At 41.4% G+C, this 18,410-nt stretch overlaps 1 protein-coding gene across 2 annotated transcripts in view; it reads right to left on the bottom strand.

The window, feature by feature from the left end:
- The window catches only part of LOC145451893 (adhesion G protein-coupled receptor L3-like), a 54,555-nt gene extending 39,301 nt beyond the window's left edge, over positions 1-15,254 (bottom strand). For both annotated transcript variants that reach the window (XM_080330112.1, XM_080330113.1), the window contains exons 1-3: positions 15,003-15,254; positions 6,513-6,631; positions 3,768-3,853 (exon numbers count right to left, since the gene is read on the bottom strand). In XM_080330112.1, coding sequence (XP_080186238.1) covers positions 3,768-3,853; positions 6,513-6,631; positions 15,003-15,063 — 266 coding nt within the window. In that variant the 5' untranslated portion in view covers positions 15,064-15,254. The remainder of the gene's footprint in view (positions 1-3,767; positions 3,854-6,512; positions 6,632-15,002) is intronic.
- Positions 15,255-18,410: the final 3,156 nt, after the last annotated feature.

The following is an 18,410-nucleotide window of genomic DNA, read 5'->3' as shown; positions in this document are numbered from 1 at the left end:
GGGCACTTTTACAGATCACCTGACTAGAAAAACGGGGGATTTGAAAAAATTTACGGGAAATACCCTTGTGTTGACTAATACAAAAACGTTCAGATTCTAGATTTCGCGTCAGCTATGTAAATCAGACATTGGAAAGCAAGTGACCAGCAAGCCTACACAATTTCGCCCGGCCACGCTTGGCGATTCCGTTACGTCACCGTTTTCGGTTGGAGCGTACACAATCCAGCGATCTCCATATTCGAAATACCCATAATCCCATAAACTAAACCAGCCGGCCGATACACTCATAACCAGGAGGGTCACTTGAGATTGTTTACCGAGCGCGTTGTTGGTACCGCGATCTCTCAGACCGGCTGGGATGGCACTCGATCTTGCGCGGAGAGCGCCCTCCAAACGAAGTGGGTTATCCACGAGTGCGCGGATAAGAACCCGCGGATGAATGGGAATAGAGAATGCCGCGATGCGTCCGGATGTTTGGGTTTTGTCTGTCAGTGAAAACGATTCGGAATGGGCCTGAGACTTGAGAGTCTGTCATTGTAGTAAGCGCATACCGTGCATCATTTGAAAGTAACCCAAAGTGGTCACTGGTCAGCAACTAGTTTTCGAAGTACTCAAAGTAGATTGTTGCCTAATTGCACTACTGACGCAAGCGGTTATGATTTTAGATCGCATTTGCTTCTACTTCGGCGAGATAGCGCAGTGGTATAATCCACAGCTGCAACACCAATGGGTTGCTGGTTTTAGTCCGACCGAAGTCGACTCCAGGATTCCCACCTTAGTGTTGGAGGTTTATCGAGGCCCCTCCTCACCATCTCATCCATGTAAGCAGTGTCTTATAAAATGAAGGATAATGACATGGTGTAAGTGACCATAGTAGTCGACAAACCCCACGAATACCACAAACAATAACTTCTAAGTACCTTTAAGACTAATGCCACTTGACAGTTTTCAGTTTTTCAGGCAAAACCAAGCCTAGAATGCTTGCTTTTTCACATACTCGGAAATAAGCTACTTTTACCGGTAATACTTATATTTTTCGGGGTATTCACGCACGTTTTGCTAACTTGCACTATATTCTCAAGCGAATACGATTTTCTACTACTTCTACTTGAACGTTTTCAGTTTTTTTTAATGCAAAACCAAGCCTAGAATGCTTACCCATTCATTTATTCCGAAGTAACTACTTCTATTTGTACTTGGGTAGAAATTTAAGACGCTACTTCTACTCCTGCTCGATTAAACAACGATGACTGCTTCGGCCACCCCTACGTGGGTCGCAGGTCGCGATTGTTGAAATGTTATCGCGCGTATACGCCCCGCTGCATACGCATATATAGGTTTTGTTATGGGGTCAATTTGTCTGCAACCGATTTTACCCACGCACGTAACGGCTACCTGCTTTCTAGCGTAAGAAAATGTATTATTTTCAATATATCTGTACTGCAGTTGCCCAGCGCTCTGGAAATGTCAGCGCGTGTGAGAAGTTAGGCTAAACGCTGTCTGGTGTGTGAGATTAAACATTCAGATGTCGCGGCGGCGACTACAAAACCGCACCGAGCTCTGAGCCACTCTTCCCCTGCTACTAACAGTGGCGCGTGCATATCGATCATGCGATGCGTGGAAAATCCCTTTCGGTTTTCGCGCGGTTTTGCAGAGCGATCTGTTCGGGGCGATAGCTAGTATACCGGGCGCCGTAGCCTAAACAATTCCCCGATGCCTAGACTTGCGCTCCAACTTATGATTGATTATGTTTCCGCTAAATATTGATCTCCTAGTCCTAAAAAGAACGGCAATCTATATTCGAATATCTCGGGGTTTGAGCATGCGACACAATGAAAAAAAACGACAGTTTACAATGCGACACAGAACAGCCCGCACGCAACCCTAATCCGAACGTAACCCAAAATCTATCGGTAACCCTGCTTTGATGCCCAGATGCTCAAGTGTCGCATGCTGAAATGTCGCATGCTATTGTGTCCAGTTCAAAGGCCTTAGATTCGACACAAAATCGTAATCTTGAAACACTAATTTTCCGCCAAATCCACTGAGATTAAACATTGCCTTTGGCAAATGTATTTTTACGGGCAATTGAAATCTGTAGTTTTTTCCATTGCGCTTCGCGCTACCTCAGTTATCTTCAGTTTTCCCCCGGAGTTATTGTGACATATAGGGAAATCGATCAAGATTACTCTTCGATTATTCGGAACTGCGATCGTAATCGTGTTTTTACTACACCACAGCTCAAAATGGCGCGTTTTGTGGCAACGCAACGCCACACATAAACGCTATAAACTCGCCAAGAGTTCGGCGAATGTATATCAAGATGCGCTTAAAATAATGGCTGAATTTAACACAATTTCGTGGCGCATCACGCGCCAAACTTCATACACAAGGCAATAGGCGAGATTTGAGATTATTACAAGTACGCGTTTATCTATTCTCCATTCGCTTCAGTTATTCCATACATTATTAAGAGCGATAATGAAGATGTTCCCGCTACGGGAGATGAACAGTTGAGATAACGAAGCCTCTCTATGTTATAGGCTGAGTTGGAACTTCTCTAAAGTCCCGCAAACTATGCGTACGCTGTATCTTAGTATGGAAGAAAAACAATTTCGTTCGTACAATGGTACTACTATTACCTTGTAAATGAAAATGGTGTATTTCGCCTATTTCCGCCCTAGTGAAGGCTGCAAATCAGGTAGTCGACATTTTCTGGTACAATATGTTGTTTTCTTTTTCACGCACATTCCAATGCGTGAAAACGTATCAAATGCACCAATTCTTATGGAGATATATCCCAGGACTGGAGTTGGATCTGTTTTCGTGTAACACAATAAGGCGCGAAAAGGACCCACTACAATCCTGGAACATATCTGCTTAAGGATTGGTACATTTGATTATCACCCTACGCCATGGTGGAAATCTCGTAAATACATCCATTTCCAACCCATGTATTTATAGTACATTGTCTTTAGACCAGCGATTTCAGGTGCACCGCGATACTGTGCCAAAGACCCCGTAAGACATCTGGCAGTTGGTACATTTTTGTTGGTCGCCTATCTCGCGTATGTAGATCCGAATCCAAAAACGGAATTGCCAAATAGTAACCCAACATATGCCCAAGTTCAAAGGTCAAATGACCTCTCTCACGTCTAAGGCGTGGCGTTTCCCATTATTGAGTAGTTCTAAAACTTCACAAATGTCATAACGACTGCTTTACTTGTAGATAAAATACACATTCAAAGGAAAACCCAATCTCCATAGTATATAATTTTGACCAAGTTTTGATCATTTTCATAGGATAGTCAAATTAACCATAACCCTTATGATCTTTAAATCCTTAAATTTGCAAATTTAACAATTGATTACGGCACCGGGAATGATTTCAAGGGGTGCTGTCAGCAATATAAATTTTAGAACCACTGCTTCAGATCTATTATAACGCGTTCCGATACCGTTTTTAGACACGTGACTCGCCGAAAATCCCCGAGAACCAGCTTTTGCAAATCATAATTGATAACGACTACGGCGCGGCTGACAACCAACTCGTGTAGACGCGAAAATCGAAAATAATTACTGCCGGGTTACACAGAGCCCGAAAGTGGTATCCCGCTTGGAATACGGTCGTCGGAAAAGCTACCGAACCGAACGCCTAATCCCGTGTATCCATCAACATCAATGTCACCAATTGACAGCTGTGTTTACCTTGTGAGTAAGACTGTTTTTGATCGGTGACGCGATACAGACAAAGCCAACCGACTCACCTTTTGGCGACGACTTGCTTCGCGTTCGGCAGACGACAATGCATGTCCTGCATTTGATCCGAGTTGACAACGCACGTCATATCATCCTGAAAATCGATTTGCGAAAATTTACAAAACTTTGAAAAATAAAGCGAACTACAACTCCTACTAGGAGTCAAAGCGTACACTGATGCTATACAAAGCGAAAGGATCTGTTATAAATTTCAGTATAGACCGCCAATAGACAGACAATTCCCGGCGTTAGATGTGTTCACGTCCAAGGTATGTAAACTATTTCCAGCATCGGCAGTAGTCGGCACTCAAGTAGAAGTATAAGTCAAGTCCTAAATTTCTACTCAAGCCCAACTAGAATAGCGATTTCTAAGTAAAAAGTAATTATTTCATATAGGCATAATATAGTCTAACATCATCATCACCAGTTAAGCCAGTAGTGCAAGCAGGCATAACCTAATCGGGTGCTTTAAAAGTAGAAGTACTTCGTTACTGGCCACCTCCGAGTATTTCAGTACCGAGTACATTGGTTTTGAGGAAACATACTTAGGCACTGGTAAAATTACATAATTGTGAACAAACCCGAAAAATAGGTATCACAGCCGTGGTAGCTAACCTAAGTTCTTAATCTTTACGCCTCCTACCTAGTGTCGGAGGTTTATCTAGGTATCTCCTAACCGCATCATCCGGGTAAGCGATGTCTTATAAAAAGCCTAGAAGTGAGCCGTGCTACAAGTCGGCAGTTACGGAATAAAAATGGAGAAAATTGGCCTGGTGTAAATGACCATACCATAGTCCACAAACACCATGGATACCACAAACAAACCATATCTACCATTTTTATTGATTACTAAAATGCATAAATTGTCTCACGTTTGGAAGGACGACTCTCTAATTTCAATCTGAACCATGACAATGCTCAGCGCTATATCACAAATGTCAGTCAGCCATCTTATAATCTTACATCAGACGCCAAGAATTGTTTTCACCAGCATGATGCCAGAATTCAAATCAATGATCAAAATGCCTTCTTACTCGAGATCAAGTTGCATGGCACGCCGGGGCTTGGCTTACGCCTTCAGGTTAAGCACTATTGACTGTAATTTAGCATACTCGATGACGATAACAACACGAAGTTCGAGGTATGGGGTTATGTGGGGTTGCCACTTTTTATGTTCGACATGAAAGAAGGTTATGGTCTATGAATTTATTACAGTACTTGCTGATATTTTTAACGAGGAAGATCGTGTTTACATACATAATCGCAATGATCAAAGAAGTCTTAATATTCATAAACACTGACTAACGTAGTTCATAGGCATATTAGGCATATCTGCTTATAAACGATAAGATGTTTAAAATTAATTATCCATACTGTACTGCACAATTTTTCGTGTATGTCGAACTACCGTAAATTATTATATTGTAACTTCATTGAAATCATTTTGCTGCAGTCGAATACGGTGATGTGGCTTGGTGTCAACATCGCCCCATGCTTGAAAATGCAACAGTCACGCGGAAATCCAGTGATCGACGATTAAGATGAGACATTGAAGTGTCACAAGCGTTCAGAATGATATTTATATCAAACAAAGCATTACCCACGCATTCCAGATTTTGAGGACTACCGAATCGTTGCCAGTAAAGGCGTTGTCCCAAAACAATAGCACGTCATAATGATGAATCAGTCACGTGTCAATACCATAGATTTCCACGCGACCAGGCAAGAAAACAATACCACGCTCTACATACAAACAAATTCAAGCCTGCAGAGTTACTGACCCCTGGCACCTCGCCGGTATTCAGGTATAACCCTCGACAAACGAAACGATTAAACGTCAATCGACTGCGTCAATATTATCGCACCCGCTTGCTCTTTATACAACTTGCTATTTATTTGGATGGATATTATAGTTTAATGTTTGGTAAATATCGCCGGAATAGGACAGTGTGATAGCGGTATTTTTCTTTCGCGCCTGGCGCGGGAAACGGGCCGGATGTACCGTGCCCTACGCCGCGGATTTTGGCCCATGGCAGGCACCGGTTGTGGTGTCGGCCCGATCTGGACCATGAGATAACGTTTTATAATCGGCCGACTAATATCTTCTAGTTAAAAAGAGAAACTGGATTTTTACCTGCGATAGGGTTTAGCTGAAATTATGTGGCCGTAATGATAGCCTCACAGGAGTTTGCATCCAGCATAAAAATTTCTGGACATTTCGGACTGTGCCCTTGATAACATGAATAGCTACAAATATATTTAGGGGTCGATGCGTTTAGATCAGGGGTTTTCAAACTTAGTTTGCTCATGCCCCACTATATTATTAAATACACGGCGTCGGCTCAGTAACATGCAATGAAAACCTTACTACGGCGAAATGTGGGAAGCAGACCACTTAAGACGGTCAATATCTTGGTTCGGTCCAAATCACGGCACATTTGGGGAGCTGGTGACTAAGAAAGATATCATCATGTTCGCCTGAGCTAGTTGGAAGCCCTCGTGACAGCCTCAGCCACCAGCTGGACTGCCATTTTGTAAAAAATGAACATTGTCCTTCAAATTAAGGAGAAATCTGATAAGGAGGGTATGGCTACCCTAATAGCATATACGATGCAAGATTTTTGGCCCGCTGAAACCGGCATCATGTACCATAGGTTGTTAACCAATGGTTGAGATAAAGATTGGATCTTCGAAATGCGTGGGAAGAGTATCAATGTGTACGAATATCGTAGCCAATATAAAACAGTATATACCTGTCTGCCGTAGGCAGCTCCTTTTATGGTAATGATATCGCTTCCCGGGCATCTCAGCGTGATTTCGTAGTCTTCACAAGCAAGCTGACTTTGGGTTCGCACGTTGTCATCAGAGAAGGCTAAAAAGACATAAAAAACGTAATTCCATTGCGATTATCACTTTGCCAAGCGAGTCAGTCTTCGAGGAACAGGCACGATAGAGCTGGAATGTTGGAATCAACGGAATACATTTGGATCCGGAGGAAATATTGCCACTACTCTGTCACGCTTTGCAATTTTTTATCTGCAGTTGGATGGGATCCAATGTGGGATTATAGTATAGGAGTCGGATTGAAGCTCAAAATTACCTAAGGTAGTAAGGTACCCTGACCGACAACCACCACTACGCTGCACACTTGTCTTTTAGAACCCAAAATACAGAAAATAAATAACACGGAGATGTGTTCTTGTCGTTTAGCATTCATGGTGGCTCGACATCTATGGTCAATTGGTCATTGGTCAATTTTGGATCCGCATCCATATTGGTGCGGTAGCCCTGAAACACACACAAACACACCAAAAGCAGATCTGTAATTCCCTAAATATACGGAAACAGGTGCCAGAGATGAGCCATTAAGCCAGGATTTGGGATCGGACCGAGGGAACCGGATTTTGAGATTTCATGTCGTATTCTAACGGTTGAGCATGGACTAGATGCTTTCTGTTTGTTTGGAGTTGGACAAGTCACATGATATGATATTGTGGACTTGGACCTGAAATTCGTAACAAGATTTCACGCTTGTAAGCACATGTCATAATGCAGTTGTAGTTGAGTTTCGCAGACTTCAGTGACTAGTCGACCTATTAGTTGACCATGACCTTTAACAGTTCCAAATATCCCCACATTCCTTCACGTATATGTAAAATGTAACTAGTTTGTGCTCAGTAATGTGCAAAAGCAGATAGCAGAGTATTGGTTCCAGTTGCATCGCACTACTAGAGAACGCCAACCAAAGTCACTACAATTTTTGACGGTCTTGTCAACTCTTTACATTAAAAACTTTATTTTGACAAACTTTAACGTTTTTAAAACTCAATCAGTTAAATATTGGATTGCACCTAACCTACAGCAAAATTACTTAGGACATACCAAAAATGTTACACGTTTTGAGGCGTGTTGGTCATCACATCATATCAATCAAATAATCCATTTAATGGTTTATGATTCAAAATGAGTTGACAATAGGCCGTTTACAACAGTGTAAATTTGGCTACCAGGTGTAAAATGCAAAATGAAAAGTTCACAGACAGCGCAACCACTACGACACAGAGACAATGCAGTTTGTAAACGATTTCGACTTTGTAGACAATTTTGACAATTTTTGTCTCACACTCAAAGTCAAGAATTAATCGCTCGACTCATCAGTAACACCGAACAAAATCTACATTAGCCATCGTGTAGTACCACGCGAAACCAATCAAGCAACCGAAAAACACGACACTTATCCGCTCGGAACCCGACCGTTAAAAGCCAACTTTTCGCCACCCCGGATCATCTGCGATCAGCATAATGAAAACGAGGGCCAATCCTTCATCGAGTCACGCACCATTTCTGGCGGGAAGATATGATAAGAGATGACGCGGTACCACATAAGAGCTTTGCGGTCTACGGGGAAAAATTTTGGCTTTGGCTGTAAGTATGCATAACCGAAATCGTCCGTACGCGGAATGGGTCGTTTGAGCGTGCTTTTGTTCGTATTCTTTTACCATAACAACGATCGCAGCGCGCCAGCCTTACGCGACGCGTACGAACGGAAGCTGTCGTAAAAATTCCGGCCGTTTGCGTATCAATTCTACAACTAATCGGGTGATTACACCATATCGATTTATGACTTTATAGTCCGCTACCTTGAAGCGGCGAGATAGACCATTGAAATTCACTTCGAAATAGATCAGTGGTTCCTAACGGTATCGGCTTCCGGGCCAGTCAAATTTCAAAACACAAAATTTTCGAACCGGTAATAATCAATCAACCCAAAAATGTAATTACGGTAAAAGTAGGTACCATTCAACAAGAATAATTGGAACTTTAATTTAATGAGAGACATGCAGCCGTCTTTTCGATATTACACCGGTCTCGCGTGGTTCTGTTGAAGTTTCGTTTGAAGTCCCGCTAAAACCACCGATTCGGTTTTTACAGCTGGGCTTCATTTGAAAGAATTGAGACTTCGTTGTTTCATAGATTCTGTTAAATGTGGGTACATTGTACAAAAAGTACATTGCACTGTCTAATTTCGCCAGATTTTGTTTAAAAAGTCATTTTCGCCGTCACATATTACTGGTTTAAAACGAGTTGTAGGGTCCTTTTAAACAGTTCTGTACCGGTACGACTTTATCAGCATTATCACGTGGAATAGGTCAAAAGTGAACCATAAACTGTACATCACGCCGGAAAGCGTTCTAACTTACGTTCTTAATCTATGAATTTAGTATTTTATTTCTCCAATTAATAGACAAGCCTTAAACCTCTTCCTTTTCGCAATTGTGAATAAAATTGAAATAATAGTACATATCACATTGAGCTTAAGCGATCTCTTCGCACCGATTATTCGAAATTTCATGCTGGGTGACGTCGTATTTCGTGATACCATTGTTGATATACAATGTTCTTTCCAATTCTCTACTAGTTACAGACGATTACCCCTGACGAGTGTCAGCCGAAAATATTCGGGTTCAATTCAATATGAATATGCTTTTCAAATGTATATTGAAGTTATGTACCTACAAGAAGCTCTTCAAAGTTGAAATATATTTGGCGGACAGGCCGGAAAAGTGACTCGGACCAGCGGTTGAGAACTATTGGTATATTTCACGATTACTAACATATTGAAGACACGAATTCAAGTGGAATTTGTTTAATGATTCATACGTTTCAACATCTATTCTAGTCTCCCCTACAATACGAGTGTTTGGTCTTACAAGTTACCCTCGTTAACTGGTGGTTAACGCGGTATAATTTAGATTCGATTGTAATTCAACGACCCTATTACGGGCAATGGCCGGCTGCATCACGAACAGCAACTTGAAAGGCTGTCGCGTCTGTTCTATCCCCTGGGGTATGATATAAATATTTATACACATTAGGAGGATGTTTAGATGCAGCTAACGCGATTGAGGTGGGACGCGCTTGGAAATATAACCGTGTATTTATGCCGAGCGTGTGTGGTTTTGAGAGAACAACTTATTCGTGGGTCGGTGCGGTCAGTGCGGTGGTGTAATACTGGGCATGATCCATACGGCTCTACCAAGTGACAACATACGCAACTGCGCGGTAACGTTGCTTGACAACCACGATTTGTAAGCCTGCGTCGGCTTGTGCCGACAGTCGGGCGTTTCAGATTTTAATAGATGGGAATTTGATTTCCTTACCCATTACCGAGTCCATTATGGCACTAACGTGTGAATAATAATAAGGGTGCAGGGGTGAAAATAAACGGTTCAATCATATTCATTATTTAACAAGCTTTCTAAGCGAGAACCAACCCTCTTCAGTTCATGAAATGGGCAATTCTAACTTGAAAGCACACATATTCGCATAATAGTAGATGATAAGTGTCACCACATTATGACGTCATAGAATATACTGGAGGTCCACAGCAACAGCAATATATGTTAATCTATTTGTTTTGTCAATACCTGCCCTTCTACGCAATGCACCGCTAAAACATGTTATTATTATTCTTATGTACCATACACATCAGTTGAAAGCACCGAGAAACACTGTGAACACTTCGGACACGCGAAGTCAAGCATTGGGCGCAAAACAGAACAGTACGTTTGACTCAAACTTCGGCTATGCGGACAGAAAAGCGGCCTCGAAATAATCACTCCTACATCAATAATACTTTTAATTCGTCAGCGATCTGTTACCAACAGATATCCGCTTGCCTATTGACAAAGTTCAAACAAACACGACGTAACAAAATGATAACGCCAACAGGAGGCTGGGACCGTGCAAATGCATACTGCCGTTAAAATACCGATAAAGTGCCTTGACAAGTTCGGGTTATCGGCTAAAATGCGGTGACAGATAGACAACATCAATGGAAATGCGTTATCTCGGTTTGCAAACAAAAGGCGTCAGGTATCTTGTAGCACGGCGAGATAAACGTATGCGCCACAGTCATTGGTATGTATGGAGGCTGCATGTATTTGACGAAAGTGAAATTAACCTGATTTAAACTTAAATGCTCCAGCATCCCTTACATGCTAATTACAATCCCTATCACGCCGCCTATACGCTCGGCGCTCACATATACATATCACATCAATAACAAGCTAATTGTGAAAATTTGGCTGGACAGTGACAGACAATAATTAAGCCCTTTGTTTTACTGTTGTGGCCGTTTCAATACATACGTATTCACGATTAGGGCTGGGCAAAATCGAGTACCTGAGTGATTCGATTCTGAATCACGTATTATGCTTCGAGTCGAGTCGAGTATTCGAGTATCACACATTATGACGTCATAACAGAATGTAATATGTCAAAGTTCAAATGTATACCTTTTATGCCACAGCAAAGAATATAATGCCTGTTATCCATCACATTAAAGATGCTTTGATATTTATTCGACCACACCGATTTTATTGCACTTCGTGACAAGGTTATGGGATGATTATGACTTCGAAAATGTCTTATTTCACGTAAGCTTTGTAGCTTTGTACTATGTTTCGTATGCTTCAAGGCAGCCAATCAGTGTTTTAAGCCTTCCACATTGGAAACTAGCATCAAAACTATAATTGTCGTTGATAAATTATCTTTCAGTAGCGAGGAGCTTGTAATTTCAGTACTCGAAAATATCGTATTTTACTACTCGACTCGAATCATTAAAATTAATACTCGATTCAGATTCGAGTACTCGAATCATTGTGCCCAGCCCTATTCACGATAATTATCATAAGGTTTTATGAGTATTTATTGATGAAGACATAAAGTTTGGGATTCGCTATCATAAAGCTCGGGCCGAACAAGGACGCAATATAGTCGCAGATATTCGCAAATTGCACAATAAATTTTGACCGCGTTTTCAGCACAATCGGCCCCGAACAGTCAACACGCACAACTCATAACAGTCGTTGGGAAAAAATTAGTGTCTGAGATCATTTCTGTCGGTAGATAACACACGACTTTGTAAGAAGTCTCGTACGGTTCTCAAAATCCTGATTTATTGACTTCCTATTCAGAATGTAGCCAGAAAACACACTATACCTTTTATATACATAGGAACGCGAATACATCGACGCGTCAATTTCGAGGTTGAAGTTATTCATTTGGAATACCACGTTCACGCAATCTAAGTATGTATGTTTTAATATGGCAATCACAAGTTGGATACCGGTATCAACTGCGTAGTTTTCAAATAGTGAAGCTCGGTTCTAAACATTACAAGTACAACACAAGGTTCAAATGCTGACTGGCCTCGCGTGGTCAATGGTCAGTTGGTCACTGGGGGTCAGTGATCATCATTGTTTTGCTCAGTTAAATACCAATGGCTATTGAACATAGGACGGTTGTACCTAAGGAAGTTACGGATTTACGGCTTTATGGAACATGATGTTTTAAAATAATTATGCAAATTATCACAAATACGCAACTGAAAGAATCAGAGGCACTAAAAATTGCACATTTTTCTGTGCGGATGGCACGTATACAAGTCAGATTGGCAAGCGGGCCGCATTTGTTATGGAACTTCAGGGCGGGCTTATTTTTTATTCCGCTCATGTTAATAACCCTATTCCTATATATACATTTGGAATGAAGTTGAGTGTTTCGTTAACTTGTTCATACGCAACAAAACCATAAAACTGGCGTGGGCGAACTGCGGCTCTTTAACACTTTGATTGCGGCTCTTTAATGATTGCCATTTTGCTGGAGATGTTAACCAGATTGTAAATTGTTGCATTCTATCGCGTATTAACAATATGGGTATTGTTTTCGTGTTGTTACTTTCCTTATGGTTTACGTAGCACTTGTAAGATTTAGGGGAAGGTGGGACTATTGGGTTAGAACTTAGCGATTGCGCTCTTGAATCAAGCTCACGTAAACGTTACATCCGCAACAATGGTGCATCAATCAATGATAAGCCATTGTGTTCAGCAATGAACTTGATATATAATTAATCACGGTAGCGCAGGTCAAGAACATATCCGGGCTAACAATGGTGAATACGGCTCTTCCTATTTGTATTTTAACTGCAGAGTTTGGCCAAATCAGCCTGATTTTAAACACCTTACAACCCTGGTGGCTAAGCACTGTATACCACACAATAATAAACTTCATTCAACAGGTAACATTTCATTGCATTATATTTTTGTGTTGTTGCTTTTTCTGGCGCATGAAGCAGGTCTGCCGACCGCCGACCCCTGCCATAGAACATCGAGATCGAGGTGGTGCGTCGCAAGGGAAAAGGTTGATGACCACGGGTGTATGTATACAGTTTACACTGTACACAGTTCACAAACAGTTCACTTTCTTAAAAAATTGTATCATGATTGATGCATGATGCATGCATTTTGCATGGCAATTGATTGGATATGGTTCGGCTCTGCCCATATTCTATATTTATACTATACTTCTCTAAACTGATGATAGCCGGGTTACCAAGCGGGGACATTGAATCAGATATTGGCAATTTGTAATTGAACCGATTCAATATGTCGAAGTCAAATCATAGACGTCTAATGAATCGAAGATTTTTACCAGATAGTCGCAATTCGCAACCACATACTCCGTGCCCACCATGTCCACAGTATTCCTATAGTCCGGAGACCATAATGATCACACGTTAATCGAATTATATACAGCTTTCAGGCCGTAAAACAATAATTAACGCACCCACTCGCTACATCGGCATATTGTCATCGCGAGAGTTAAATATGGGATGAAATTGGATAATTACCGTTTCAAATGCGCTGCCGTAACGCCACAGGCTGAGGTTCATTCACGGCTGAACGGACGAACGAACTGCATACCGGATAACGGATTCAACCGTGTCCGAAAGGTGACTATGACATATTCAAACGGACAAGGGGGAAGATAAACAATATATAACAGCACGAGAAGTGTTGTGGACATTGATGATACTGGGGCAGAGTAAAAATCGTCACGCCATGCTTATAAGGCAACAATGTCTCTCACGGGTACGAACTAGAGAATCAGAGTGATTCGATTCGAATGGAATATTCGAGTATTGCCCATGATGACGTCATAAAAGCGTGTATTATATGGAAGGTTCAATATATGAACCGTTTACGGACCGCAAAGAAAACTAAAACCAATTCTATACGACATAAAGACGATTTGGTAGTTATACGACCATGTCTATTTCATTGCAGATTGCTCCTAAATGCAGACGTATGGTAACCCTGCATTAATGTCATTTCCACTAACGAGCGTGAATTTGTAGTACATTTTTGTACGCAGTGATACCAGCGTGTACTCAAAGGTCACAATCGACATCTTATTTGCGAGTTACTATCCAGAAAGATATATACTAAATTTACTAACGAAGGGCTCATGGCGAGGAAATACTCAGATTTGATGACGTCATATAACACGATATTCCAATGTCCGAATTTTAAAACAGTTGAAGGCCTTCGCATCTCGCTGCTCAGCCATTATCACATCCGGCATCTAGCGCAGATTCTGTTATCGCTTCGCACATCGCATTGAGAGGTGTCGACAAATTTTCCAAAAGCATCGCAATTACGGAGATATCGAACAGCTGACAATATCGTTACGGAGTAATTAGTGGTTGTAGCGGTGGTAAGCACTCAAATTACAACTGCCATTTCGTGGACGAGAAAACAGGATGTCGTTCTAACGGCCGGCGTGTGCGTAATAACTATATCGATTGAATGTGATTTGTGCATTAATTTTACCAGGGCAAAAGAACTTGTTTGAGGCACAAAATCCGGTATGCTTGCACATTGCGGCTATTCAATTATGGATTTTGTGTAATTCCTAATTACGCATACCCCACAACACAACACCCAGTCTACTGCTCTGTAAACAATAGTGCGACAAAAGCTCATTAACACATTTTACATCTAGGGCAAGACGTCTCTAATCCCGTATGCATATACAGTATACACAGCCGTACATGATAAAACCTTAATTCACGACCATGACCGGCTATGTTCATTGTTCAGGTTCACAACCGGTTTTGAATATTAAGAAATATATACGCTGTTTAGTTTTGCTACGCCAGATAGGCGCATCGTAGCGAGTCGCTTGCAATATTACATCACATAGAGGTCGTTAGGATACAATCATAACAGTGGAACTACAAATCGATTCACTGTGTATTAACCCATTTCGAGATTAGCATAATGTAACAAAGGATCAATCATTGCAAAAGCAACAACGTACGTGAGCGAACGATAAGTCATTGTTCACACGACAAAACATGTCCACGAGGCCAATAAGAAACGTATTAGCCTACTAACCAAATCCCAACGATCCACAAGATAAGCAGAGGATCAACGAAGACAGGAATATTGTCCTCATCGTCCCTTCCTTGTGTGTCCGTGCCTTGCGCGATTAAAAACCGGTTCGGGATGTATAGAGTATTTCCACTTGTGTTATCGGAGAATTTACGTATGCAGTATCATGTTACGCAGTAACAACATTTACGGATGACGCAGTATAATACTAAAAATCTGAAACAATAACATATGTTGCGTTATATCTCCCATTCGACATACCAGCGACAGCGATGTTATTCCGTGTAGCGATAATTATAGCGTATGAGGTCTAAGCAAGCGGGCTCATTACCTCTGCTTGACTTGTAGCGCGCGATTTTCCCAGGGGGAACCGCGTTGAAGCTTATATCAATTTCTACTCCAACGACCCGAGGTACGTCTTGAAAACGGTCAAATTTCGCAGAAAGAATGAATCTACATCGCAATTTCTGGTCGCTTCACTCGCTACAGCGAAAATAAGGGCACACAACACACGACCCAATGCCTCCACACTTGCAAGCATGCAATTTGTGGCCCGCCAAGGAGTGCCGCATTCAAATTGTGTGTGGTTAGCGAAATGGGTTTGTAATCTAGCTAGTCTGATACGTTTGAGCTAATCTCAAATGAGCTAAGAGATGGGCCCAAAACATTACAGTATGCATATTGCATATGCATAGTTTGCACATGAATATCTTTGCCTAAATTTATTCAATACCCTGAAGAAATATGTCACGCTTCGCGGGAATTCCACTTAGCCTTCGCGATTATTTCATGTAGTGCCATCTCGAACTAAGTCTCGCCATCACTATTACTGATTCTTAGTGAAATTATAGGCCTTGCAACTAGAAAACTGATATGTGGCCCACGCTTTCATTTCGATACTTGCATACCGTAAATGAAGTAAATCCAGTCCGTTTTTCAATAACGTTTCACATTCCTGTTGCGGATCGTAACTATTTAATGCTGGTTAATACCAGAACACTGATACTACTACATACGCCAGGCAAATCTTAGTGCTGATACGACAAATGAACTTATGCTTATGGTACAGTTGACACTGATAACTAAAATCCCTGAATAATCACGTAGTACCGTAACTTTTTAAGCAAATTACTGTTTATTAGTAAAAGGCATACACCTTGAATTTATCTCGTCAAGGGAGATTGAAACTATGAAGTGAATGAGAACAGGTCTCATAAAATGCTGTTAGAATCAGGATCCATTAAAAAGTATTATATTCTCTTATGAATATTTGCTACCATAGGCTATATAATAGCCTAATTTCCGATTGACAATAAGGTCAAAAAAGTTTCTGCATGCTACGCGATTATCTGTGCTCTGCTCATGCTTATTGCATAGCAATGGTGAACGGATTAATAAAAGTGGGATCATCAAATTTGGATTTATCAGATTAATGAATTAATAGACAGAACAATCGATTCACCGCACTGATGCAAAACTGATTTACACTGGCCAATCTATACTACAACTGCAGAAAACCATGTTCAAAGTACATCATGAAATTAACATCTTCCAAAGTCAACGTGTCCTGCTAGTTATAGGTGAATTGGGCTGGCGCTGATAGCAGCTAAATACAACACTGTAGCGGATACGATAGCGCATAACTGATTGATCTTACTATAAAATAGCTACCAATGAATTTACACCGGAATCTGGCGTGAGGAGACCCGAATATTTCTACCTTAAGTATGACGGGTGTCATGTCACAAAATATCATTGTTGTTGAAAATTGGCAGTACTATCCATTAAAGTTAGTATACAGTACCCCGAAAATCACCAAAAGCCCCTTATCTCTTTGGATCTTTCGCCCATAATGAAAGTAGGTATGCAGTATGTTTTCAGGTGATGCCCAACGGATGGAGACACGATAATCAGTTTGTAAGTGGTACAAATCTGTTTGTATTACACATAGGACACAAGTCTTTTATCGGGTAAAGGGTTATTAGGTAATCACTGTATCTTTGCCCTGGGGCATTAGCGCCACACAGAACCATCAATCATATGAGTGCTTCTAATGGCTCCCGGTATTCACATTCGGGTACAAAGCCCGTAACCGCAATCAGCAACGTATATCGGTACACGCTAGAGATACAACTGACTCAGGTTACTCGAGGAATATCTTTGGATAAGCCCTGAAGGCAAGTGAGCGCTAGGATGACATCTGCACCGTATGCAATTCGTTCTGGTATATCTAACACCACCTGTGACTTACGACGATGGCTGAAAAGATAGCGGAACGCGGGAAAGTCAATAAAATATATACTAGATCTGGTATCCAATATTTCACTGACTTTTATATGGACGTGAAAATCACGCGATAGTGTACAAGAGATTTATGGATATTTTCAACACAAGTGTAACTGGGAATAGCCAATGCTTGACCTGGTATTTTGCTAGTAACGACGAACAGAGACAAGAGTTCAGAGTTGTGTACAAATACACTTCAGACGAACTCAAAGTATTATGACGCCATAACTGAATCTGAAATTAGTGTTTCCCCGCGTGCATCGCCGAATTGAACATGTCCTGGGCATGCCAGGTGTCGCGTTGTTACGTAGCTGACGACCCACACTACGTGCAAACGGTGGCGCATGAAATAAAATACATATACAGCACACAAAAATCGCACATCAAATGTATGCAGAGGTATATAATTTGATGGCCGTAAGGCCCGTAACCAGGATGGAAATTTGAGGGGGGCAAATGACACTGATAACAAACATCACGAACAAAATGTCACCATAACACACCAAAATGAAATCTTGAGGTAACAGAATAGTTTTCGCCGCTGACTATAGACTCTAGTGTCGATTTCAATTTGAACGTCGACAAAGTTAAAAATTATGGAAGGTTTACGATAAAGAAGTGAATTACCGCATTTCCCATTTCATTCTATTCGATTCATTCTATTTCAGTGAGTCGCTGCATCGTAAATTATCTCCTGAACTAAAATTCTGGAAGCTATCTATATCTCCAATGCCGGCCGTACACCGTAATTAATCTCACAGTAAAACATCTGTAATCTATATTTTATACGGCGATGTCCTGCGACGCCAACTACACCCGGCAAATCATATTCGGCATCAAACGCCACATCATCGCAGTTCCGAGTCCCGCGTCAAAACTTCATTCGGAATAATCAAATTACACGAACGCATTCATTATTTATCGACTCGCACAGTCTCGCAGTCAACTTTGCCTGGACTGCAACGTGGCTCGACAACGATACTTACAACATACTTAGCGCAACGCGCTTGCATCTCAAAGCACCGATAAAATCCTATCACGGCCTCGAAGCGTGCTGCGAGACGCAGCCGCACAGTGAGGCTCTACGTTCGACGGAATCGTAACGGAGCATCGAATGACAAGGGG

The sequence above is a fragment of the Botryllus schlosseri genome, chromosome 12 (genome assembly GCF_051294905.1).
Source record: "Botryllus schlosseri isolate E-star chromosome 12, Bs_hap1, whole genome shotgun sequence".
Lineage (NCBI taxonomy): Eukaryota > Metazoa > Chordata > Ascidiacea > Stolidobranchia > Styelidae > Botryllus > Botryllus schlosseri.
This window is presented reverse-complemented; position numbering and strand designations above follow the sequence as displayed.